At 42.5% G+C, this 27,498-nt stretch overlaps 1 protein-coding gene across 10 annotated transcripts in view; it reads right to left on the bottom strand.

Moving 5' to 3' along the window:
- The window catches only part of PLEKHG1 (pleckstrin homology and RhoGEF domain containing G1), a 190,795-nt gene that overhangs the window by 50,796 nt on the left and 112,501 nt on the right, over positions 1-27,498 (bottom strand). For all 10 annotated transcript variants that reach the window (XM_053292289.1, XM_053292270.1, XM_053292321.1 and 7 more), the window contains 2 exons: positions 22,287-22,825; positions 4,200-4,300 (listed from right to left, as the gene is read on the bottom strand). In XM_053292289.1, coding sequence (XP_053148264.1) covers positions 4,200-4,300; positions 22,287-22,825 — 640 coding nt within the window. The remainder of the gene's footprint in view (positions 1-4,199; positions 4,301-22,286; positions 22,826-27,498) is intronic.

The raw sequence follows: 27,498 nt of genomic DNA, 5'->3' as shown, positions 1-27,498 counted from the left end.
GTTGTATCTTAATATGTTTAAGTTATGTTGTTATGTATATGGGAGTTTTCTTTTTCTTTTTCAAATTATATACGCAAATATTATCATTAACCTTGATCTTGTTTATGCACTGTTATGCAAAGGTTATCTATCAGGCCAACCAAGGCCATCTTGACCCCATAACCTGCCCTAAAGCCAGTTTGAAATGGGTCTAGATAATCATTTTCCTCCAAGACCACTTGGAACTGGTCAGCAGCCATGTTTGTTTATTGTGGACACTTAGCAGGCAGTGGGACAGGTTGCCACCAGATTCAACAGCTGCTAAGCAAATTGAAAGTGAATTAGCCTTGCATCTTTCCCTCCACTGGGGAACGGTTAAGTAGACCAGAGTTAATTTTTGAGTTAGCTCCACACTCAAAGTCTTTCTGTCTGAAGATTGACCCTTTACTTCCCCTCCTCCTGAAGTTGCCTCAAACAAGCTAATGCTAAATAGGGATGTGTGGATCAGTCCGGAGGTTCAGGATCGAACCGAATCCCCCCAGTTCCATCCGGACTGGAACCGAACCCCCAGACAAGTCTGCAATTTTTTTAAAAAAATTTAAGATTAATTTAAAATACCTCTAGCCCCTTTGGGGGGGATTCCTGTAGGCTGCCGTGGGGGGGGGGTCCACGAAGGTGGGACATATGCAAATGGCCTCTGCGGGGCCTGGCATAGGTCATTTGTGCATGCACAGCAGCCATTTTTTTGGCCAGGCCCCACAGAGGCCATTTACTCATGTGCGGCAGCGGCCAAAATGGCCACTGCGCACACTTATAGAGGCCCGAATGGGCCAGAAAGCAGCGTTTTATGGGCCCGCAGCAGTGATTTAAGAGTCCAGCAGGGGGAGAGTGGACCTTCACAGACACACACCCCCACGGCCTACAGGAAGCTCCCCAAAGGGGCTAGAGATATTTAAAATTAATTTTTTTAAAAAATCACAACCCCACCGGACCGGATGGGGGGTGGGGTTCATTCGGGGCCAGACCGAACCAGGCCAGCCGGTTCCATGCACACCTCTAATGCTAAATATCTCAGCAGGAAAGTCAGATAAGGCACTGCGAAAGCAACTCCCTTCCCATCACAAAAGAGCTAAGTAGGCAACAGGAACTCAGAGGTTCTCTCATTAGAAATTACAGATTGGTTTACCAGGTCCTTCCAACCTAAGAGATACCATCCTTGCATATCCGTTTACATACAGGTTGTTCTTGACCCATTCAAATCACTGTATTGTACCCCAGCACAGCAAACACAGACAATGGATCCTTTTAAGATTCACCAGAATTTCCCTCCTCAGAAAGAAGGAGCAGCCAGTATCTTGCCTCTGGTCCCATTTTGGGCAGTAACTGGCCCTGATTTCCTGAACCAGTGTGCTTCATTTAGTCTACACACCATGGAGTCACCCATTGTTTGGGTGATAGATTTGACACCCACCATTGCACCAGGCCGTGTCTTGCTCATCGCGCCATTCACACTTCCAGTCTCCAGATCGATGTTCCTCGTGAGCCCGATCTATCCAGCCTGTCTTGCTGCTACGATAAGCTGGCTGCATGAGAACAGACACCTTTTGGATTTACCCTTGCTGCCTAATCCCCAAGCTGCTTTTGGTTGTCCGTCGCCTGGTTTCACCCCTGAGTAAAGAGGTCCTTCAGTTGTGCCTGAGCCATGAGGGTCCAGTCACCACTAAAGGACGGACGAGATTGTATGATAATCGCTGCACCCCTCTGGGCAATACCTATCCTTGCTCTCTTCTTAGATAAAAAAACCTGTTTTCTCTAAAGCCTTCTCCTCTCTAACCAGCCTGGAAGTCATTTTAATTCAGACACTAAGCTAAATTGCCTCTTTGTAGTCATCTGGTTAATCTTTGTAAAATATTTCTTCTAGTAGTAATATTGCTTTAATCAACTTTCTTATTCCGCTGTACCCCTGAACCTCAAATACAATCTTACATTGTTTTGAACTTCAACCTGTCAGTTCATTTTCCCGGGACCAGAACTTTGCACAAAAATCATTCTGATGTAGGACTGCTCCACCCCATCTCACTAATTCCCCACACAAAGCCCAAATGCATTTAGATGTGTTCACCAATCACCCCCGAGTAGTGACTGGTGAACAGATGTCAGCCAGAGAGAAGTAGGATTTGAATCTGGGTCTTCTTGGTTAATCCTGTTCTGAGACAGTTGCATTGATGGTGCATTCATTAACTCATAAAAAAATAATAATATAACACTGTTCATGTGTCACGAGTGTCCAACCCATTATGGAAGAATAACTGAAACATCAAATCATGTTCTATATAGAGTGTTATTTTGTGAATGAAATATAAAATAGTAAGTAGCAGTAGGAAGTTTAGTATCCCATTTCTGATTTTATTGTTCAAACATCTTGACAGGTTTGTACTGTGTCTTGAAAACTTCAGTTGTGTATTAACAAATCTAGAAGCCAAAAATACTCAAGAGGGAATTAATGTATACAGCTTTATCTTTTAAAATAAATTGTTTTCCATATGCATCACCTGGAGTTATTTAAGAGAGACTTCTCCTGACAACAATCCAATACATGTCAAAGGCAGATCAAAGTAAAGAAATCATTCACCATGATATGCCTGCAGAAATGGCTACAGTTATCCATCAAGTACATTCAGTGCTGAGACAGAACAACATGACTGACAACTGGCGTTCGATACAAGATAGCAAATATCTATGCTAGCAGCACTTTACACAAAAACCAGTTTAAGATTTTTGACCCTGTCTTCCATCACACTTTAATTACATTGGCTAAATAAGTATATGGAGCACTGCAGTACAAAGCAGCATTGTCAAAAATTTAATCTTTGGACTGGGGAGGATAGTGTATGTGTGCCTATGCATGATTCATTGTTTTTTGGAACAACAGAAAATGTGTATATTTGTGCCATCTATATCAGGGTCTCCCAATCTTGGGTCCCTAGACATTATTAGACAACGTCTAATACACAACAGCCAAAGGGTGTAATGGAAGCTGCAGTCCAACATCATCTGTTGGAAAACCCTTGTCTATACTGGAGTCTGAAAAGAGGTTAACAGGGTAGTTTGGCTAGTTTTCCTGTCTCCTCCATGTACTTCCACCTGCAAAGGCTGATCAAGAGTGAGGGGAAAGAGAGGGCAGGTTCACGTGACTGCCAGTCGGTCTGGAAGTGGGGGAAATGTTGGGGATAAACCAGGACATGCTCCCAAAGGCACGACATCTAAACCGCCCCACCCCCACCCCACCCCCTAGTCCCTGTGCTCTCCACCAGGCATTCTCTAGAGATTAGAGATTCCAGAGAATTTTGGGTGGAGAATCTCAGGAACTGGACTTAGGCAAGGTCAGATGTCACACCTGCTAGAAGCGTGTGCTCTCACATCCCAAAATATCCCCAACGTTTTCTCCACTTCCAGACTGACCAGAGGTCTGGTGATAAGGACCCTTCTTGTTTCCATGAAAAAAAATAATACAAAAAGGTAGAAGTATGAAGAGAACTTACCTTACCAGAACATCCCTTTTAAGGTAAAATCTAGGTATAGAAGTAAAATGACCAGCGTGGTGTAGTGGCTAGAGTGCTGGACTAGGACCAGGAAGACCAGAGTTCAAAACCCCATTCAGCCATGATACTAGCTGTGACTCTGGGCTGATAGGAGATGTGACTCTGGGCCAGTCATTTCTCTCTCAGCCTAACCTACTTCACAGGGTTGTTGTGAGGAGAAATTTAGTATGTAGTACACCGCTCTGGGCTCCTTGGAGGAAGAGCAGGATATAAAATGTAAAAATAAAAATAAAATAAAATAAAATAAAATAAATAGAGTACAAAGAACTTGGGCTTCTTCTACCTCTATCAACCCAAAGGAGAAGACAGCATTTGGAGAAGGGGAGGCACAAATTGATTTAATAATACCTCCATTACATTCCCTGTCCCACTATGGGAGATGGCAGCATGGGCAGAGGGAAAGGAGACTAGCACCAAAATGCTCATAAGAATCTTATAAGTGCTCCAATGACAGGCATAAAATTGCGGGAGTCATGATAGGACTACTATAAACAGATATGTTCACAGGGACTCAAAGTCCCTCACACCACAAACACTTTTAGGGAAATAAAAGGTAACCATAAAATCTTTATTTGAAGTCTCTGTATACACTTTCAGTTAAGTCGCATATTTACTTACCTATTGAAATGGTAGATATCTTTTATATTCCCAAACAAAGCTGATCTATCCTCCGTCCCCAAGGACAGCTTGGACTGGTCACTGATACAATCAAGGTAATCCTGTGAAATAAATGAAAAGGATGCCTTAAACATGTCTGTTCTTTTCTTCCTCAGTAAATGGAGTATCTTTAATTGTGCAAGATGAGTCTCCTCCAGATCAATTTCACTTTATATTACTGTAATCCCTTCAGTAGCTCTATGCTGAACAGTCATTCTATTATGGAAGATAACAATACTTATCTGTTCACTAGTACCAAAGGAATAAACCCAAAGACTGAATTGCTTTGCTATGGTGCTCAGACTGTACACTGTATGTTTTTTCAAACTGCAAATGTATTCAGATTTCACCCACAATGACAGCTTAATTATTGTCATTAATTATTCAATAAGATTGATGACATTCTCCTATACTAATTTTAAAAAATAATAATGAAAGGTATGATAAAAGTACCTGGCTTAATACAGACACTATAAGCAGAAGCCTGGAAAAATATGACCATTTTACAGAGCAAGTGAAACTGCATTTTTAAAATTCCAACACACAACACAATATAAACACTCTAGTTGACCATTGGTAGAGAATAGGGCCTCTGTTCTTCTGCAATGCCTACCTAGTGAATTACTGAGGCTCAGTATATGCTACACTGGAATATATTGCAGCAAAGATTTAATTACATGTTAATTTGTTATATGGAATACATTTTAATCTACACAAAAAAGTGAAGATTTAAAAGTGTAGAATTTGATTTTGCTCAAACTCAGAATTATCCAGGTCACCTTCCACATGAAGTTCTTTGCTGAAAGCTCCTGACACAGTATTTTCAAAGATGTCTTTGGATCATGCTTTAGTGCACACTCAGTTCATGCAAGTAGCTACCTGTTACCCAATGTGCCATAGAATGCACTCACCTGCACCACCACTTTGCAAAGGAAGATTAGTAGTGATAGGCAAGCTGTCTTTCAGGAGAGCTTGTCCACCATTACTGATCTTCTCACTGAAGAATCTTGACAAGGTTCCAAGGAATCTCATGGTTTCTGAAAGAAACACCATTGAAAAACCACTGCTCTAGCCTGACAAAAAGTAACTGTTCCATATCACATCCTACTTTGATTGGCTGGACTATCACCTTTCAAGATTTGCCTAACTCCATTGATCACAGTCCAATTCATACAGGCAACTGCATCACTTGGTCTTGACCCTAGAATTTGCTAATTAACTCAAATGAAAAAGTATTGTGCTTAAGGTGGCACTGGATAATAAATCAAACATTCTCTGTGGCATTGGAACTATGATGGCTCATTTACATATACAAGTAATCTGTTGTATTTGACAATCATCATTACATGTGTGAACCCGTTCCAAGGTGTCTTGGCTAAAACAATTTGGAGTACTATTTAGCATAGCAAAAAACCTCATTTGTTTCCATAACATTTATAAAGAAACTCTGCAGGGAGGAAGGAAAACAGTAATGTAAGAGCGAGAACAGCTGGAAAAATGTTAACAAAAATGACTCCTAGCCTGAGGGTTTAGACAACATGCAGTGGCATTCTACCAATGACAACACAACATTCCATAGCACTAAAATCAAGGAGGTCTGAGAAACATCAGTAAATCCACAAAGATCTAATATAGCAACCACATTCCTAAGCCCACACCAAGTCGGAAACACCAAAAGAAAAAAACCTACTTGGGAAATACTACTGGGTAGGTTTACAGTGAGGGCGGTGGCGGCAGCGTTTTTAAACACATTTTGGTCATTTAAAAAAAGCAAAATTATAACATTATTATGAAAACTGTGCACATAAGAATGAACACAATAGCCTGCAACTTGATGCTTTAAAACTGGTGCTTTATATTTTGTAATATTGGGATTTCAAATAATAGTTTGTTCAAATCTCCCCCAAGGATATACTGTAGCATTGCTGTATACCCCAAATAGTCAAGCATTGATACCACTCCTCCTCCATAACATGTAGTGCAATTTACCCAATATCCTGATATCAATATGCTATGCATTTGCCTCTCTGAAACATGCCTTGATAACCATTAAGAATAAGCTGTGGTAACTCCCTCCAGTATGGAACTAAAAACTAGAAAACTGCTTCAGGCTCACTCAAGGGGTTGAGTTGCCCAGTGGGATCTTTTGATTCCCTTTTAAAAATAAAACTGTGGAGCTCTGTCACAAACTGTAGGCACATACTCCAAGCCAGAATGCTTCTGGCCATGTCATTTTCCAACAAGGGCCTTCCCCACAAGCGTTTTCTTCAATAATCTGAACGAGCACACTTAAAAGTGTCAGTTCTGTCCACATAAATATACCTTTCACTAAAACAAGAATTTCAGTGAATATGACCCTGTTTAAACACAGTGTCATATCAACAGGTTGGAGACTTTCGACAAGAACTCTCCCAGTGGCCATTCGTTCCTCGGACTCCATCATGGCTTTTAGAAAGCTTGTAAAGACTTGGCTTTTTACCCAGGCTTTTACATAATCGTTTTTACTGCTGCTTCTGGGTGTTTTTATCTGTTGTATTGTTTTATGCCTGTTTTTATATGTTTTTATACTCTTAGCATGTTGTTTTTATTGTATGTTTTTAACTTTTGTAAACCGCCTTGGGGCTATATTTTAACGAAAGGCGGTATAAAAATGCAAAAATAAATAAATAAAATAAATAAAATAAACTCCATGGCATCTAAACTCTCAGTATACATGCTCTACATTGCTGCTTTTTCATCTCACCTCCACCAGTTGATGACCTCATCAGTGAAGTCTGTTCTCTTAAATATGTTTGTGCATTAAGTTATTGTACCGAGGCCCCTGGGGCTTCCTGGAACTGTGAGTGACCTTTTGCATAAGCTCACAGACTGCCTTGGAGAAGAGATATTTAAGCAGCTTCATGAAGCAGGAAAAAAAATGTTGCACACACAGTAACCTGGGTCAAAGAGTGAAATATGGGAGCACCACAAGCAAGGGTCATTTCCATCTGTAATTTTAATACATATTTGCTTTCTACAGAATGAGATGTAACAGAGCCTAGATTTCAGAAATGGTAACTATATATATAGAAACCTTTCCTTTCCACACACACACACACACACACTTACACTTCAGAAATTTAAATAAATATATGCATTACAACATAGCTTATGACTAGGCAAATGTGCAACTCACTGGAGAAATACCATTTTCCAATCCTAAGTGTCAGATTTCCAGAGATTCCTTCTAAAAAATTGAATTTTGGCACTTCCCCCCCTTCATTTTATATCCTGCCCTTCCTCCAAGGATCCCAAAGTGGTGTACTACATACTTAAGTTTCTCGTCACAACAACCCTGTGAAGTAGGTTAGACTGAGAGAGAAGTGACTGGCCCAGAGTCACCCAGCAAGTATTCTAGTTGTGCACATTTTAATTGGAGCATGGTGGCTAAAACTTTATCCATAAGGATCCAACTATGTTGAAAGTACAGGGGTGGGGAAAACTCAGTATTTTTAACATAATTGGATCATCACGGATAGTGTTAGGTTTTAGCCATCATTCCTCACCCCCAATTGCAGATAATTTAAAGTTCCATGGGATGGAGTAATGAGAGCCACAAAGAATCACTTCCAATCTGTAGTCTGTATAGTCCCACCCTGGGATCTGGATCCTAGCACAAAAGGAAATGATAAAGTGCAACAAGGATAAAACCAGCTTGAGAGGATGCCAGCTTTTGTGGGAGCAGCACAACACATGAAACAACGAAGAGATCTAAGGCTCCAGACTAAGAGTTACATCATTATATGCCTGGTTATTTAATAGCTCTGGATACTCATTCTGGAAAAAAAAAAAAAAGCTGCCATTAGAAATGAACATGATCTTTCAGGGAGTGCCTGGTGGAAGATGATCAAAGCTATGCAACTATGGTTTTGTTTCTTAGTAACCTCAATTAATTATTCTGTTTAATGATTTCTTTGACCCAAATGGATAATTGAAAACTACTACAGCAAACAAAAGTAACAGTAGCCATAATCATCTGCAGCCATAATAAAAAGGCTGGAAACTCCCTAACAGCATACCAGGCAGCAGATATGAAATGGTGCATAAACCTTCATTAAAACAAAGCAGGGATCTTGAAATGTATTCACATCATCAGAGCCAAGAAACCTCTATTGTTTCCCTGAAATTACAGCCAAACATTTACTTCCTTTTCTGGGAAAAAGATAAAAAAAACAAAAATAGCTATTCTCAAAAATGGTTTAGAGAACCAGAACAGCAGTCTACTGAGAGGGTTACACCTGCAGTACTGCTTCTGTTCACATTGCTCCCCACACAATGGGATGAGGTTGGGAGCAATGACTTCTTCTGCACTTATTTCCCTTCTCTATCTTCTCTGACTTGTCTCTAGGAGTGGCTCGGGGGTGGGGGGAAGCACTCTCTCAGAAAGAGTAGTTGCCTCCCCAATGCCCCCCCCCCATTTCTGTTTCAGAAATCTAATATGTGGGACACAGATTGCCCATGTAGAAATGCACTTTCTGGTCTTGTGATAAGGTAAGGTAAAGTGTGCCATCGCATTGATTTCAACTTCTGGTGCCCACAGAGCCCTGTGGTTTTCTTTGGTAGAATTAAGGAAGGGTTTACCATTGCTTCCTCCCGCGCAGTATGAGATGATGCCTTTCAGCATCTTCCTATATTGCTGCTAACCAATATAGTACCAGCAGGGATTCGAACTAGCAACCTTCAGCTTGTTAGTCAAGCATTTCCCCACTGTACCCCCTTCTCCACTTCTTCAGCAGCTATCACTTTTGTGTGTTTTACTGTCTGTGTAAGACCTTGTAGTGAGGCTGTATACCCAAAAAGTCCACCATGTTTTCTTGCTTGTTGGATTCTATCCCTTCTTTAACATACAGTGCTACTCTACCTCCAAGGTGCCCCTCCCTGTCCTTTCTATAGAGTTTATATCCAGGGATAACAGTGTCCCTCTGGTTCTCACTGTTCCACCATGTTTCTGTTATGCCCACTATATCTATTTCTGCATTAGCAACCAAGCACTCCAGCTCACCCATCTTGGCTTGGAGGCTTCTGGCATTGGCATATAAGTACCTATACGCTGAATCTCTTCCCTGGTGTATGCTATCTTTCTTTGGACTCTTTGAGCAGCTGGCACAGCCTTCTGTCTGCTCTTTATGTGGTTCTGTTCTGTCCCCTTCTGTTTTATTTGAATCCTTTACACTCTTGCACTTTAAAGGATTGCATTTACTGAACCGGATACTGCCCATCTCCTGTCGGCTATTCTCCAGGCGTCATTTTAAAAGCTGCTCTGCAACCTTTTTTATTTTAAGTGCCAGCAGTCTGGTTCCATCTTGGTTCAAGTGCAACCCGTCCCTTGCTTGCCCCAAAATGTATCCCAGTGCCTAACAAATCTAAATATCTCCTCCCGGCACCAATGTCTCATCCACACGTTGAAACTCCTCAACTCTGCCTGTCTCACTGTACCTGTGCATGGAACAGGTAGCATTTCTGAGAATGCTACCTTGGGGGTCCTGGACTTCAATACGCTACCTATCAGCCTAAATTTAGCTTCCAGGACCTCCCAACTACATTTCCCCTCATCATTGGTGTCAACGTGCACCATGAGAGCTGTCTCCTCCCCAGCACTGCCTAAGAGCCTATTTAGACACTGTGTGATGTCCGCAACCTTCGCACCAGGCAGGCAAGTCACCGTGCGGTCAACATGCGGGTCACATACCCATCTCTCTATACCTCTAATTATCGAATCACCCACAACAAGGAGGCCCCCACCCCCCGGAGGAGTATCCTCTGTGTGAGAGGATATGGGCTCATCTTCCATGGAAGGGGTCCTTTCTAAAGGAGCATTTCCCTCTTCCTCAGACTGATATCCTTCTTGCCCGAGACCTTTATTCTCTGACAGCAGAGGAGCTGTCAGCCCTGGAGTGGGATGCCTCTACCATGTCCTGGAAGATCTCATCCACATGCCTCTCTATCTCTCTGAGCTTCTCCAGATCCTCCACCTTGGTCTCAAGGGAACGAACTTGTTCCCTGAGAGCCACGAACTCCTTGCACCGAGCACACACCCATGACTTCTGCCCATGGGGCAAATAGTCATACATGTGGCACTCTGTGCAATACAATGGGAAGAGCCACTTCTCCTGGTGGCTTTCTAGCTCCATACTGGTTTTGTTGGCTGTTTATAGTATTTAGAGATAGTTTATTAGAAGGATAGGTCTCAGCTGTAATGGTCAGCTATTTAACTGTTCAAACAGCCTTTCTCAAGAATATGAGGGAGGGATTTGTACTTACCTTCTCTTCTCCACTGGACTCCTTGTGATCACAGGGGCTTGTTCCAGGCTCCCCTGCATACTTCCTGCTAAATGCCTGCACAACTCCAACATCCTGTTTGCTATCCCTGTTTGCTATGCTCTCCGGCCTTCACCTCTTATGTAGAGAGTAGGCTTCCAACTGAGACACAGGATGTGGGTCAAAGGAATGTGGGGCCTCCCAGAGCCCCAGCTGACTCCACCCCCTCCAGGCAGGGACAAACAAAAACACAAGCGTTTGCTAGCCCCGGCAAATAACACACCGCGACTAGGACCTATCGCTTAAAGAGAAACCAGCCCCTCAAAATCTCCCCTCCTTCTGTCAGTTAGTTTGAAGCGGGGAAAGGCTAGATGTTGTTCTGTCTAGAAAAGCTTGCTCACCTCTTCAGGTTGCTTCTGCTCTTCCCAGAGTAGGCTTCAAATTGAGACACAGGATGTGGGTCAAAGGAATGTGGAGCCTCCCACAGCCCTAACTGACTCCACCCCCTCCAGGCAGGGACAAAGAAAAACACAGGAATTTGCTAGTTCTGGCAAATGCTGGTGAATTGCGTCTTCCATCTAGACACACTCTCCCTATTCTGGCCATAATTATTAGATTGGCCACTACTAATCTGATATATACTTTGCTTGTATCTTGTTTAACATTCCACAAAATAGCAACTAATGGATTTAGTTGGATTTTGCAATCAGTCATTTCATTCCCGAAGTCTGTAGCTTCAGAGCAATCCACCAAACATCATCATCATCATCATTATTATGTATCGATTTCTATAACGCCCTTCACTACAATGTCTAACACAGACATTTTGAATTTCAGAAGAGGAAATGTCTCCAAAATGAGAAGTATGGTGAAAAGAAAGCTGAAAAGGAAAATCAGGAGAGTTACTTTGCTCTAGAATGTATGGAGCTTACTCAAAACCACAATACTAGAAGCCCAGTTAGGTTGTATACCCAAAAGGAGGAAAGATACCACTAAGTCCCGGAGGATGCCAGCATGGCTAACAGATAATGTCAAGGAAGCCATAAAAGGGAAGAAGACTTCCTTCCGAAATTGGAAGGCCTGTCCAAATGAAGAGAACAGAAAGTAACACAACCTCTGGCAAAAGAAATGCAAGGTGACAATAAGGGAAGTGAAAAGAGAGTTTGAGGAACATTTAGATAAAAGTGTCAAGGGGAAATAACAAAAACGTCTTTAAATACATCAGAAGCAGGAAACCTGCCAGGGAGGTGGTTGGACCATTAGACAATGAGGGAGTAAAAGGGATTATTAAGGAGGATATGGAGGTTGCAGAGAAGCTAAATGAGTTCTTTGCATCTGTCTTCACAGCAGAAGATACTGAGCCTATACCTGTTCCTGAAACAGGCTTTTTGGGGATGGAAGCTAAAGAACTGAGTCAGACAGAAGAGACAAGTGATGATGTTCTAAGCTGTCTGGAAAAACTGAAAACTAGCAAATCGCCAGGGCTGGATGGCATCCATCCCAAATTCCTCAAAGAAGTCAAATATGAAATTGCCAACCTCCTTGCTAAAATATATAACTTATCCCTGCAATCAGGCTCTGTACCGGAGGACTGGAAAGTAGCAAATGTAACACCGATTTTCAAAAAGGGATCCGGGGCGATCCGGGAAATTACAGGCTGGTTAGCTTAACGTCCGTTCCAGGTAAATTGATGAAAAGCATCTTCAAGGATAAAATTGTAAAGCGCATAGAAGAAGAGGCCCTGCTGGCAGAGAATCAACATGGCTTCCTCAAAGGTAAATCTTGCCTCACAAACCTTTTGGACTTCTTTGAGATTGTCAACAAGTGTGTGGATCAAGGTGATCCAGTTGACATAGTCTACCTGGACTTCCAAAAAGCTTTCAACAAAGTTCCTCTTCAAAGACTCCTGAGGAAACTTAGCAGTCATGGGATAAGGGGACAAGTACATGTGTGGATTGCTAACTGGTTGAAAGACAGGAAACAGAGGGTAGGTATAAATGGAGTTTTCACAATGGAGGGAAGTAAGAAGTGGGGTCCCCCAGGGATCTGTACTGGGACCGGTGCTTTTTAATTTATTCATAAGTCACCTAGAAGTAGGGGTAAGCAGCGAGGTGGCCAAATTTGCAGATGATACCAAACTCTTTTGGGTAGTGAAATTCAAAGCAGACTGTGAGTAGCTCCAAAAGAATCTCTCAAAACTGGGGGAGTGGAAGACCAAGTGGCAAATGCGGTTCAATGTTGGCAAGTGTAAAGTGATGCACATTGGGACGAAAAACTCCAACTTCAAGTATACGCTGATGGGATGTGAGCTGTCAGTGACTGACCAGGAGAGGGATCTTGGGGTCGTGATGGACAGCTCATTGAAAGTGTCCACTCAATGTGCGACAGCTGTGAAAAATGCCAATTCCATGCTCGGGATCATAAGGAAGGGGATTGAAAATAAAATGCCTAATTTTATAATGCCCTTATACAAAACTATGGTGCGGCCACACCTGGAGTACTGCGTACGATTCTGGTCACCACATCTAAAAAAGGACATTGTAGAACTGGAAAAGGTTCAGAAGAGGGCAACCAAGATGATCAGGGGCCTAGTGCACCTTTCTTATGAGGCAAGGCTACAACACCTGGGGCTATTTAGTTTAGAAAAAAGATGACTGCGGGGAGACATGATAGAGGTCTATAAAATCATGCATGGTGTGGAGAAAGTGGATAGAGAGAAATTCTTCTCCCTCTCACATAACACTAGAACAGGGGTCATCCCATGAATTTGATTGCTAGGAAATCTAGGACCAACAAATGGAAGTACTTTTTCACACAACGCATAATCAACTTGTGGGATTCTCTGCCACAGGATGTGGTGACAGCCAACAACCTGGATGGCTTTAAGAGAGTTTTGGATAGCTTCATGGAGGAGAGGCCGATCATCGGCTACTAGTTGGAGGGCTATAGACCACCTCCAGCCTCAAAGGCAGGGTGCCTCTGAGTACCAGTTGCAGGGGAGTAACAGCGGGCACGCCTTCAACTCCTGCCTGTGGCTTCCAGCGGCATCTGGTGGGCCACTGTGTGAAACAGGATGCTGGACTAGATTGGCTTTGGGTCTGATCCAGCAGGGCTGTTCTTATATTCTTACAATCTCCATAGACTGGCTGAATACAGTACACAACACACACCCCAGGGTGAAGTTAATGTGTGTATTCAGATTTAAGGCAATTAATGTACTGTATTAAATTAGTTGAAGGAAAACTGGTTCCATTTTTAAACTTTTGAAACTGGAATATGGTCAAAATAGTTTACTATTAAGAGATTGACATGACTTTTATTAAAGGCTTTTTCTACAGGATGTATTCACAAACTAAAATTAAAAAGGTAGCAATTGAGTTTAAACTCAGTCATGAAAACAATAAATATCAAGATACTGACTCATTCAAATATCTCCACCTTGCCTTTCAAGGTGATTAGTGAATTTAGAGAGATGGAAATCCACATAACTAATTTTTCTTGAAAAATATCAAGCTTTGATGGCCGACCTGTCACTGGCCTCCTACTGCAGCTTTCTCTTAACAAGAAATACCACTTTCAAGGCTAGGTTATCCTGCTCATAAATCTATTACACTGTAGATCACTTCCTACAGACAAGGAAAACCATGATACTGTCCAGAATTCACCTCCCACCCCAGAAGATATTTATATGGCCATATCAGTGCCAAGCAGCAGAGACACTGTGTGTGTGGGGAAATGTGACATGTCTCATGAATTTAATCTTTAAGGGTTCTCCTTTGTGATATTTTCTGCCCAAATCATCATCTGCATTTTTCTTTGTGTCGTTAATACATACCCGCATACAAACTTCCAGGGGTTTCCCTGAAGCAGGCCAGGAGTCTTCACTACTGGTAGAAACCCAAAGCTTAAAAAAGAAAAATGGAAAGGGGCCCCACTGACTTCTTCATTCTCTCTCCTGAACCTTTTGCAAATGACTGGCCAGGCACAGTGCATGAGCCTCGGCTTCAGACCATAAGGACTGTCCCAGTACCTAAAGTCAGCACATGTACTCTGTGGGGCCAGAGGAAGGAGAAGATGGGAAGGTTGTGAAGCAGCCCATTTAGCTGCTTCTCCCCCTCCCTAAGACCTTCCACTCTTCTTTCTCTCCCCACACCCTCAAATTCACCACCTCCTTCATTACCAGTGCCTCCAGAAATCCTGGCGGACAGAAACACCCTGGAGGCACTTCCTCCAAAGACAATTGCTCCAAAGACTCTGCCCATGAGCCAAGGGCAACGGACACAGTTTGGGACAGAAAACAGCAACAAGGAGGTGGGAACAGCAGAAAGGAAGGGAACAAAAAACTAACAGAGTAAGGCAAAATTAGAACTAAACACAAACTGAACTACCCAGTCCGTGAGCCAGTTCATTAAAACCGGCTGGTGGTTTGGTTCATGAACTAGAACCAGTTTGCCCCAGTTCTGCATGCTTGCAAAGGGGAATCCAGTAAGGGCTGGATCAGTGCGGGCCTGGCTCGGGCCTCTGCACAAGAACGTGATTATTAGAGTGACTTGGTCACTCTAAGCACGGGGGCCCGAACCGGGCTCCCACCAGCCCACACCGATTGGGGGGGGAGCACCAGCGGGGCCTAGGGTAGCCACCGCCACAGAGCCGCTCTGCCAACACGGTGCATAAGATGACCTCCTGCTTGCTCCCCCGCCCTCCCTTTTCAAACCTATTGGGTACCTCCTTTGATTGTAAAGGGGAACTTTTACCGGATTCCCCTTTGCAAGAATGCAGAGCTGGGCCTAACTGGTTCGATCCAAACCAGGCCCAATTCAGCTCTAACTCAGACTGGTCTCCCCTTTTTGGAGGGCTGGTCTAGTTTGAGCTTGAACCAGTCCTGCACATCCCTAACAGTAGCAGAGAGCTAGGCACATGAGTATGACACTTGGGGAAGAGAGAGGGAAAGCCAAAAGAGTAGTCTTCATTCCTTTGCCCTACTCTTATATTCATTGCACACATACCTGTATATGAATATGTATTTGCATACATGGGTTGGAGGGGTAACATGAGAGTTGTGAGTGAGAATACATGCCAGTGTGTAAAGCAATTGTATATGTGCACATATATTCTCTCTCCAAATGTGACTTACACCCATCACAAGCCCCCATTTATCTAACATATTGTTAATGTACCCTCCATGTCTCATTAAAATAGACTAACATCACCCTCCTAACAATACTATATTTGTTCCCTTGGTCTCTGCTTTCTCAATGCCTCCTTTCCTAGGGTGCCTGCTTTGCCTAATACATTTGCTGTCCACTTTTTAGTCATGTTGGAAAAGGAACAAGTTGGCAACTGGTGCCTGGGCTGGGCAATTCCACCCTGAGAGCTTCCACATGCTCTGACTCTCCTCCAGGTATCTGCCCTGTATTTAAGAGCTGCTTGAGCCAGAGGTGTGAGCACTTGGTGCAAACCTAAGGGCGATAGCCAAAGGGCTGTTCTTTGGATTCTCAGCCTTGTGGCAAACAGACGGATGGTCTCAAAGCAGGAAGAACAAGAAATCCAAAGAACAAGGAATTTAGCAGAAGTAGCACGTTCCACACCTTCATTGGGACCAGTGTTCCCTCCAAGGCGTGCATATGTGCATGCGCTCACATGGCCAGTAGTAGTAAGTTTATTGTGGTCACAGACCAGATTAACAAAAAATAACAATTAATAGCATTAATACGAAAGTTCAAGAAATGTCAAAGTTTACAAAATCATAAACTGTTCAAATTACTAATACAGTCTTTACGGAGCTTCGACGCCATGAAACAGAACTTTGCCACATTATCTGAAATTACAGGTTTAAAATTGGTCAGCATGATTTCCAAATAAAATTGGTCTGTGTGACCAGGATAAATGGCTAAAATAGGAGCAATAAATTTGGTGTGAGCATCCTTATAAAACTAGCAATAAAGAATAACATGGGTGATACTCTCCCCTGAACCACAGGGACAACAGCGCTGATCATAAGGAAGTCGTTTGAATTTACCATCAAGTACTGCCGAAGGGAGAACGTTCAATCGCGCGAGGGTCAAAAATCTCCTAAATTTTGGTACCAAGATCTGGTCTAAATTTTCAGCTGGTTTATAGTTAAAGGTTTGAGAACCTAAGTATATTCCCTTGGGTAGCTGTGCAGACTCCTCCTGCAAATCTATATCTCGGAGCCGTTGCTTCACAAAGCAAAGCGCCTGCTCTAATCCTCGCCCAATAACACCTTCTTGAGATGTGCCCAAGTGATGCAATTTTAATTTCAGAGCTGATTTCCATTTGGAAACGAAAATGTCTGATAACACTAAAGGGGCAAGACCAGCTGGAAAGAAGACCAGGCATAACCAAAATTTAATTATGCAAAACCATACTTTTGCTTTCAGAGTGGTGACCCCTGCTTCCCTACCAAGGACGGCATTTGCTGTACCCCTGGGTACTTGAAAAATAGCCCTCAGGAATTTAGTTTGTACTTTTTCAAGCTGAGAGAAATTTTCCAGAGGACCGGTCTGTGCCCCATAAATAATTTGGGGATATATCTTGGCCCTCAACAATTTTATAGCCGCTGGTACGAAAAAGGCACCCCTAGAGTAATAGAAAGACTTAATAACATTTGCAGTCTGTTGAGCACCTTGGGAACTATAATCAAGATGGGCTTTACGTGTTCCAGTTTGATGGAATACTACCCTCAAATACTTAAAATACTTAACGTTTTCAATATTATGCCCATTTATTGTCCATTTAAAGATTATAGGGTGCTTTGAAAACAGCATTATTTTGGTCTTAACATGCACTCACATGTTTTTTGATGTCCACTCAGTTAATTTTTAGATCACGCTCAGATTGAATCAAGAAGGTCCCACTCTGAATGCAGATGCGCACACACTGCCTTGATACTGCCGCCCCCCCCAAAAAACTCATTCCGCACAAAGATGATTTATTTTTTTTTAAGAGAGAACACTGATTGGGACCCAGCAGCTATATTGGATCTACCAGATCAGCTCTCCCCTGGAAAAGCAGAACACTTGGCCTTGGTTGTGGCTGATATCCAAGCACTAGAGGGGGGTGGGGTGTACCTGTTTTAGTGGGAGGGATCTTTTATTTTCTAGTGTTATTGAGGTGCTATTTCCATCAAGGTGTGTCTGGGATGGCATTTTAACTTGGAGGAGCCCTTCCGATCGAGGCTATCCTTAGCAAAGAGCAATATGGTGGTGTGAATAGGACAGGCCAGGTAAGGGGAAGGCATGCAGGCTATGTCAAAGTCATCACACCTTCCAGTCCTTCTCCCATCCAAGATGACCCTTAGTAGCTTTCTCAGCAGCCCACACTGTCTGAAGCTGGTACTACTGAACACCAGGTTTATAAATGCAAAACCCATGGCCAAACAGGAGATTATCCTGGATGAGCACGATGACCTACTGTGCATTACAGAGACCTGGTTTAATGAGGGAGGGGGATATAAATATCTCCCAATTCTGTGCAGCAGCAGCCAAGGCAGGGTGGGTGGGGAAGTGGAGTCACACTGGTTCATTGGGAGACTATCCCCCTCACCAGATGCACGGTCTGCCACTCGGACCAGTTTGAGTGCATGCGGTGCACAAGACAAAGTTGGGATTCTGTTCGTATATCGCCCAACCCACTATCTAACAGTTTGCCTGCCTGAAGTGCTTGGGGTGGTCTTGGATGTGGCACTGAGGCCCCTGAGGTGCTAGTCTTGGGAGACTTTGATGTCCATGCTGAGGCTGCCTTGTCCGATGCAGCTTGGGACTTCATGTCCTCCATGACGACCATGGGCTTGTATCAGCTGATACCTGGTCCCACACATGTGGTAGGTCATACACTCAATTTGATCTTTGGGTCATCAGTGGACAGTGGTGCTCTGTGGATAGTCCAGGAGGCTTTAAAACCATTGCCATGGGTGGATTATTATCTGGTGAAGAATAAACTGAGGGTGGAGGGCCTGAGGAGCGGTACTACTTTCCTCCCATTCTTTTAAAAGATGGATCAGAATTCACGGAGAAGAGTTCTGATCTATACACATATCAGTCTGCATCTGCTTCTCTATCTTACAGATTTCAGATAAACAGAGGAACAGTGTCAGCAAGTATTCCCTGGAAAACCCATAATGCCTACCCCTGCAAATATTGTAATGCCCTGCAGGTTTAAAATGCATCATTATTCAAGGGCACACCTAGTCTTTGGGGCTGTGCATGTTCAAAGAGAACTTGTGAGCTGTGAGGCTTGATTTCATGGCCACAATAGCAGTCTTTCCTTTTCCAGGTGATACAAAATACTTTAATCACACCATGGAGAATGCTGTGGTACTTATAATCAGCCGGCAGCTAATTATACCACTGTCATATGGCTCAGCATGTTCATGATTGCCGACCCAGGAGGCCAAAATAAAGCCTCTAACATTTTAGCTGTTTGTGACAACGTCAAGCCAATTTCCACAGGGCTGCCTCAACTGCAGGACATTTTGCTTGCTCTGCCCAGAGACAAGCCACGTTCTGGAAGAAAGCCTCCTACAAGAACAAAGGAAATTCTTCAGAACAATAATTCACCCCAAGTGCTAGACAACATACAAAGAGGGAGCTACTTGTGTGGAGGGGGCCGCACTGCATGCCCTCAAGCAGGAGGAACAATGTGGTGAAACCCCTCTTAATTCTGGCAACCGTATAAATTGCCACCTTAGACTTCCAGCATTTACTAAAATCACCCAGCAGGAGCTCAGCTAACAACGAGAAAGCACACACAGTGCAACATTTTTTAGACATGTCCTTTAAAAATACCCAAACATTTGGTGTCTTTAGCATCAGTAACTGAGGAATGTCTGGAAACGCTCTGCACATTTACAAATGCCTGAAACACTGCATTCTTCCCAGCCACTCCACTCACTTTCCACCTCAGCATGCTAATTGCTACTCAAATTCTTAATTACTCTTCAAAATACAAAGGGACAGAAAGGATACCACCAGAGGTAAACTCAGACACACCCATGAACATCTGTAATAGCTAAGGGCTAAAACCATGACTATTTTGCTAAATAAGCGCCCCCCTCCCCACATTTGAATCTGTGTGAGTATAAAGAGACTTTAAAATTGATTGAAGTTATCTCTTTTTAAAATAAAATAAAGCTGGCAAATACTGGATCAGCGATTACATCTATAATTTGTAGGAGGAAGCATTAAATGTGGAGAAGCTTGTGATGCCACCTCACAACCAGTTTAGGATACAGTAAGTAAAGTCACCCATTGACATTTGGACTCTGCTTTCCTTCTGCTGCTGCTCATTGTTTTAATATGAGACAGGAGGGAGACTAGGAGGCCAAAGGACTGAAGACCAGAAGCTGATAGATGCAAGAGGGAGATCAGCCCTATATGGAGCCCGTTAAGGAGCACTTCACTCAAAACCAAGAGCCCTGCTGACAGGGCAAAATAAAAGTTGCGGGGGGACAATCACGAGAATAAGGCAAAGCTTTGACATGGGCGGATGCCGTTTAGTGACATATTTATCTCGCCCCCCCCTTTAATTAAACTCGTTTTTCTTCAGAGAGTTTGATCCAGAAAGTTGACCAGCCTTTTTGGCTTTGATTCAACATGTACTTGCTTAGCTTTTATTATATGAATAGACCTAGTGATTCAAGTAAGGATGCTCACATGCTAATAGCTAAAGCATAGAAAGCCCTCTGTGGAGACCGACTCCAGATTAGTATGACCACATGCAGGAATGAACAGTGGACGCCTAAGTCCATCAGGGTATAGCAGTTATTTCCCACTTATACTGTCTGGACTTAAAAAACTGTTATTAATGCCCCTGCTTGTGCCAAAACAGCAATTCTGACAAGTAAAGTAACAATTCCTTAATATTCTGTTGCTGCCATGGCCACAAAAAGTTTGCTAATCACTTTAATTCATGAAACTGTAGAAGTATGAGGCAGTTTTGGTATTCTCCTAGCAATTTAAGTATAATATCATGGTCTTTTCAAAATGTATCCTCCTCACAGATATAAACATTATTTCAACAATGTACTTGTACTTCCACTGAAAAAACATATTTTATACTTATTAGTTAATGGCTTGTTAAGTGAAAATAGGAATGTTTGAAAAATGTGTTAGCAGATCTATTGAAATTTGTAAATACAGTTTACATTGTCTCAAGTATGCTGCACAGACTGCATTTCAGTCTTGCAGCTCTAATATACTTTTTGTACAGATGAGTTTTAAAAAATAAACCATCAGTTTAAGAACCTAATGTAGTTGTGCAGGAAGAGACTTGTTTCTGGGGATTAATTTTTTAAAACATGCCTTTGTATATGAAACCTTGGTAATCTTTTTTCCTTGCCGTCTGCTTTTGTGTGTCATCGTCAGACTAGTATTTTCTTTTCTGGATTAGCAATGTACTTAACACAGAGAATTGCCCAGAGCAACATATTATAAGATTTCCAGATTATGTGATGTGTCTGTGATTTGTGCTGGCTTTGGACAGGAGGCAAAAAACGAAAAGGAAGCACCACAAAGCAGGAGAAAAACACAAAGACTCACAAGGTGCAGGAGAAGAAACTATAGCTTTATAATCTCGATGTGTTTTGAGCACAAAGTGCTTCATCAGGGCCTTAAAAAGTATTGTAGTTTCCACTTTTTAATCCCTTCATAAAGAGCTTTGTGCTCAAAACACATTGGGATTATAAAGATACAATTTCTTTCCATTAAACTGTCTTGAGAGTCTTCATTTTTCTTCCACATTGGACAGGCGGCTAAAGAATAACTGATAAAGCATAAAATGCTGTTCCTTTTTCTATGCAAACCATTTTGAGAAGTGGTTGAAAAGTAGCATATAAATATAATTCCCCATTCAGCTTAAATCTCAGACAATTCATTTGGCAGAACTGTTTTTGTATTCAAGAATTCCAAATGCTACAAAGAGGTTGAAGTTCCACATTCAGTTGTCTGGTTGTAGAGGGGTAGCTATAGTAGTGCTACTCAGCAAGCTCTGTGTGAAAACAGCAGAGATTGTTCTCCTCACTGAGAGTTCCAGCTTCCTTGGTTACTCTTGTTTGCATCTCTGTGTGGCTCTAGATCAGAGCTGCATAACTTTGGTCCTCCTGCAGATGCTGGACTACAACTCTCATTGTACCCAACTACTGGCCACTAGGCTAAGGGTGATGGATGCTGTAGTCCAAAATCAGCTGGAGGGCTGAAACTGTGCAGTCCTGCTCTAGATCTCTCACTACAAGTCCTTTCAGCAGCTCTAAGGAGAGGATTTGGAATAAGCCCTGATGTTTTTGCTAAGAGTGAAGGTAGCAGAAGACTACTCCCAAAATATGGAATACCTTTTCTGAGAAACAACTCAGACTTTCAGGAATTCATACGATAGCAGATCTTTGTAGGAGTCTATGAACATGGAACAAGAGCAAATGAAAGACCCTTGTCACAAGAAAAAGCCACCAAGAAGATTTTGAAACAGGTAAAAGCTGGGGGTGGGGGAGAGCTATTTAGCTTAAAAGCAAGGGAGATGTTAACTAAAGCCACCAGCCATTCAAACTGCCTGGGAAGACATCTCTACAAACAAAGAAGATGCTGGTGTCGACATATGATTATTTACAGAAACATTTATTCATCTCTTGAGTCTTGCTATGCCAGAGATACAGATCTTGCAGGAAATCTATATATTCCTGGTATCCTCCCCACATGGATTAATTTCACAGATTCCAGAACAAAGCAGAGATTCACTTACCTTCACAATGCTTTTTAGATCCTGCACGTACGTTTTCTCTGTCTCCAGGATTTCTTGGACCACTCTGTCAACATACAAGAGCTTTGGACTTGTGGGCTCAGTGATCAGGGACATGACACAGTTTTTGCTAATTTCCTTTGATTCAGCTTTTCGTGGCATACTTGGCCTTCTCCCAAGACTACTGTCTGAGGTCTGCTGCTCTACAGGGTTATTTTTTCTTGGCTCCTTGCTGGAGAATCGCTGGGTGGGACTCAGCTCTAACTTTATGGCTCCTGCTTCCTTATCCTGGTTGAATAAGCCCAGATGACTATTTGAAACTAAGGTTGTTCTGCTGCCAAAGGAACAGTGGCTATCCCTGGAGGACGCAGAAGATGATGTGGAGCTGAAGCTGACTGGACGGTCACTATCCGACAGTTCCATGGTCTTGATTCCACAGTAGCGGAAATGCCTGTTCTCTCTGTGCACAGTTTCCCCTGCTGCCTTGGGGGTGGTGCCCACCATCACAGAAGGCAACATGTCAAGACGCAAATGGTAGCCATCTTTAAGAGAGAGAGAAATATTTTCTTGTTACCATTTGTTATCATGAAGAGCAACCAAACTGATATTCAACACACACTTGAAAAATTCACACAACATAGTCACAGAAATCTAGCTTTAACACACCTGTGCCTAATAACTGGAAAGAGTAAGTGGCTGACATTCTGTGCAGTACAACATAGGTAGTTCTGAACAGCCTACACTGCTGTGCATCTTTAAAGCAATGCCCACAATGTTGTGTAAGAGTGCTAAGTTGCACAATTGCACTCACAAGAGAATACTTCCATTATTTCCAGTAGGTATTAGAAAGTGCGATTGCAAATACTGAAAAATACAATTTTCTAAGTATTAGCACAAGAGCACGCTTACATAACAAATTGCTTGGTGTTGCTTAGACTCTCGAAACCACAAAGCCACTTCAGAACCAGATACGTTGCACTACGCAGAATGTCAGCCAGTGTTTGCCAACACCACTACTTCATCTCTGACTGCATCCATCACCAAGTGCCGTTTTTCTGCTTCTACTTCCCTTTGTCTTAATGCATACTACCTTTTGTACAGCTGTTAAAAGGCAACTCTACAGAGTCATGATTTATCACTCTGAATTGGCTCCCCTTGAGTCTCTCCCTTGCTTTATCAAGTATGCCACCCAAACCTTTCCCTCGGGCGTGTAAACAGTTACTTGATTAGCCCATGAGTTACTATAGGGGGAACAAGAGCACACGGGCAAGCCCTGCCCCCACACTGATGTGCTCAGTTGACCCTCTCCCACACTGTCCATGAGTACAACATTTGTCTCTAGAAAAATGCTGTATTTGCCATTATCAAAGCTATTGAACTCATGGGGATGGTTGGCATACTCTCATTCTGCATGTTCAGGCTCAGCACCTGAATATGGCTTGGGTTTACTTCCAACACTTATTTGCCACCTTTCTGTTAAAGTACTTAAGGTTAATACCTTAAGTACATTAACAGAAAGGTGGCATATAAGTGTGGGCTTACAAATTTAATATACATAAGGGAGGAAAGGACAGAAAGGGGAAAGGAAAATAAGCAAAATCAGGAACCATGGCCATTGCATTAGATAGTTCCGGGAAACGGGGAGCAAAATGGCAGTTGGACTATAGCCAGGCCAGTGGAGTAGGGCCTCACTGTCTCTTCTTGTGGCTCAGATAGGTGGAAAGTAAGAGAACAAAGGAAGATTCTAGGTAACCAGGCAAGGAATCTTTTATAAAATTGAAAAAAGTGTTTCCCACCAGTCTTTTCAAACCATCAGTGTGCCATAAATTACTAGCAAAATATATGTGGACAGGTGACCTAGTAAAAAATGTTTATGGGCTAGTAACTTTAGTGAACCTATCCGCAGTACTGCCTTCCATGTTTTTCAGTACACATTCTGACTTTCTTTGATTGAGAACAAATACAGCCAGAGAAGCCACTTGCTTCATGTTTTATTTCCTTTACATTTAGGAAAGGGGTAATCTTTTCTTCTCCTCAGTGTAGGGAAGCTCATGCTTCACAGTTGAAGAACTCCTGAAATACCATTTACTTGTCATAATTGTGTTATATTTGTAAGTAATTATTGGGCCTGGTCAAAACTACACTAGAAATTCCTCATGTTTTCAAATTCAATCTTACTTAAAAAAAACAAAAAGATAACATGTACCCTAAGAAATACATCATTCATACTAAGTGCTAACCAAAGAAAAATTAAGCATGTAGTGTTTTTTTCAGCTACTGAAATAGTGTATGTGTATATATATATATATATATATATATATATATATATATATATATATAAAGGTGGCGGGGGGAGAAATCCTTAGGTTTCTGATAAAGAAACCTGGATAAATAAGATAACTGGAAAAGCCTTCCGTTAATTTATCAGAAGACATATAGCTAAAAATCTGTGTCAAAGGACACCTGATTAGCTGCTTTAGCTAAGGCATAAAGAGTTCCTGTTTCATTCAATCACTTTTCAATCTTTCTTCCTGTTTCACTAATATGTTGTCTTACAGATAACCTGAATGCACTAGTAAGTCATGTTTGCTGTGTCAACACTGCACAGTTCATTAATGTAAACTAAACAAAAAGAAGCACTTTGGTCAATAAAAAAAATTGGTGTACAACATGCATTTGGGGCTGCAGGCAAAATTAAAGCTTTTACAGATTCTGCAATGAACTCTCTGCTTATTTAAAAACCATTTTATGCCCTATAAAACAATGAGAATTAGCTGTAATGTTATGATTACATCACTCTGGAAAGCGACTCATAAATCTGGACCTTGGCAAATAACAAAAAGTTTTATGAACACCTGCAGCACAAGTCATGGAATTTGCATATTGCAAAGCTTTGTGAGAAAGCCGAATACTTTAATAGGGATGTGTGACATTTGGAGCAAGGAGAGCAGGCACAGCCCTCACAAGGTTTACACAAACACTCACTGAGGCCGTTTCCATGAGCAGCCAAGAGCAGGCTAGGGCAGCTAAGCTCAGGCTTGGCTGCCCGTGGGAGCCGACCAGCTGCCGACAGCAAACCTGCCTAGAGAGCCCACCTGTTAAACGAGGTTAAGCGAGTGAGTGCTTCCTTGACCGTGTGCCAGCACCAGCTGCTTTCAGCCAGTGCTGACACACTGATGGGCACCCACCTCGCTACTGGGGAGATCCCCACAATACACTGGGCCAGCATGCAAAGAGGCTGGCTTGGTAGCTAGCTGGCTGCCCTGCCTTGAGCCAAGAGATGAAGTTGCTGGCCTGGCTGAGGAGAGCAGGCTGGGTGACCTGTGGGGGAGGAAGGCAGAGGACTGTGTGTGTGCGGTAAACCTAACCAGGAGGTGAATTTATGGCTCAGAAGCAGGGGTCTTGAGAACTCTGCACCTAGACAGCAGACTGAAGAGATATACAGCTCCCCTGGTCAACACCTTCACAGTGGTGAGCTGTATTTATTCTCAAACGATCCAATTTTTAATCAAAATATGCATATTTACTACTATAAATATGCAAAGTGGAGACTTTTTTGACAAAAGTGTCCTCTATTCCTACTTTTTTGGTGATGGATATCAAAATCCACTATTTTCTCACCATCTGGATCTGGCAACCCTACATTCAGCAGCGTGCCTGTCAAATTCTTGAAGCACACACATTGGATTCAGCTTGATGCGGAGCAAGAGTGGGAGCAACACTTCTTATTTGAGTAACATGACAGACAAGGTCTAAACCAATTAACTTTAATTGACTTAAACAAGGTCTAAGTCAATTACGACACATTTGTTCACCCAGGCTTTTAATTAGATTTACAGTTTTAATATTTTTAACTTGTTTTAAGTTTTTAAAATTGCTTTCATGTTTAAATTTTGTTTTGATTGTGAACCACCCAGAGACATACGTTTTGGGCGGTATAGAAATTTGTTAAATAAACAAGCCAACAAACCAGAGGAGTAATGTCCACACATTCCTTCCCGATTCATTCCTTACATCCATGTTCCCTCTCTCTGTATACATATATATCAACACACACACACACACACACACACACCCCTAGTTATCCATGGCAGTTCCGTTCTCAGCTACCATTGCGGATAGCGGAACAGCAGACAACAAGACCTTGAGGCAATGGGAATTAGGGGGTTAAGTTCCTGGACGCTAAAAAAACAGCAGAAAACTGAACAAAAGAAATAAAGTGCTGTACTGTGCTCTGCAGGTCCCCAGCTGTCCAGCAATGCCCCTCCCTCACCAAACCTTGGTGATTTTCTGTGAAGAATTATGGGATCCCCACCTCCACAAAAAGAGCCACAAAATGACTCCTTTTACAAAAATTGTGATATTAACCCTTTCCCATTGCCCAGCCATGAATACGTGAAACTGCATTCATCGGGATCATGTCTAATGAGGTCCACCTGTACCACACACACACACACACACGAAAACTAACATATTTATTGATTCTGAAACAGATGTACCTCCTGAAAGGGCAGCCATAATTTTCAAAAGATAACAAGAAATGGTACCCCAGGAAAAAACAGAACCTAAATTTCATTCATTTCAGTGACATGTGGATCCTAAGGCATTTATAAGAAAACAAATTACTGCTAACCAAGAGCCTTTCCAGACAAGAGGGATAAAATGAGGGAAATTCAATTAATTCTGTGCGGTGTCATTGTAAGTCTATACACACTGCATTTCCTTCCACAGTTTGCCCAGAGTTCTTCATCCACATGTTGTGAACTATTGTGGTAACTGTTCCCATAGCCCATGTGGTAGAGAGAAAGGAACAACTTCTCCCGGACCCTTACACATGGAGGGATGGCGCCACAGTTCAGTGATAAAGCATCTGCTTTGAATGCAGAAGGTCCCAGGTTCAATTCCTGGCTTCTCCAGGTAGGAATGGGAAAGACTTGTGCTTGAAACATTGGCGAGCTGCTGCCAGTCAGTGTAGCCAATACTGAGCTAGATGGACCAAGGGTTTGACTTCATATAAGGCAGCTTCCTATGTTCCACAGAAGAGTACTGGATAGGGATGATAAAGTACGAATTGTGCACACAACTCCTGAACAGCCCACCTATATCCCCCTCTTTATTCAGGGCTCCAGCCAGTCATCCAAAACCCACACCATGGGAAAGGAACCCCACCCATATCCATGGGATAGGAAACAGCAGCAGTACTCAGAGCCCAGGC

The sequence above is a fragment of the Hemicordylus capensis genome, chromosome 1 (genome assembly GCF_027244095.1).
Source record: "Hemicordylus capensis ecotype Gifberg chromosome 1, rHemCap1.1.pri, whole genome shotgun sequence".
In the NCBI taxonomy this organism is placed as follows: Eukaryota; Metazoa; Chordata; class Lepidosauria; order Squamata; family Cordylidae; genus Hemicordylus; species Hemicordylus capensis.
This window is presented reverse-complemented; position numbering and strand designations above follow the sequence as displayed.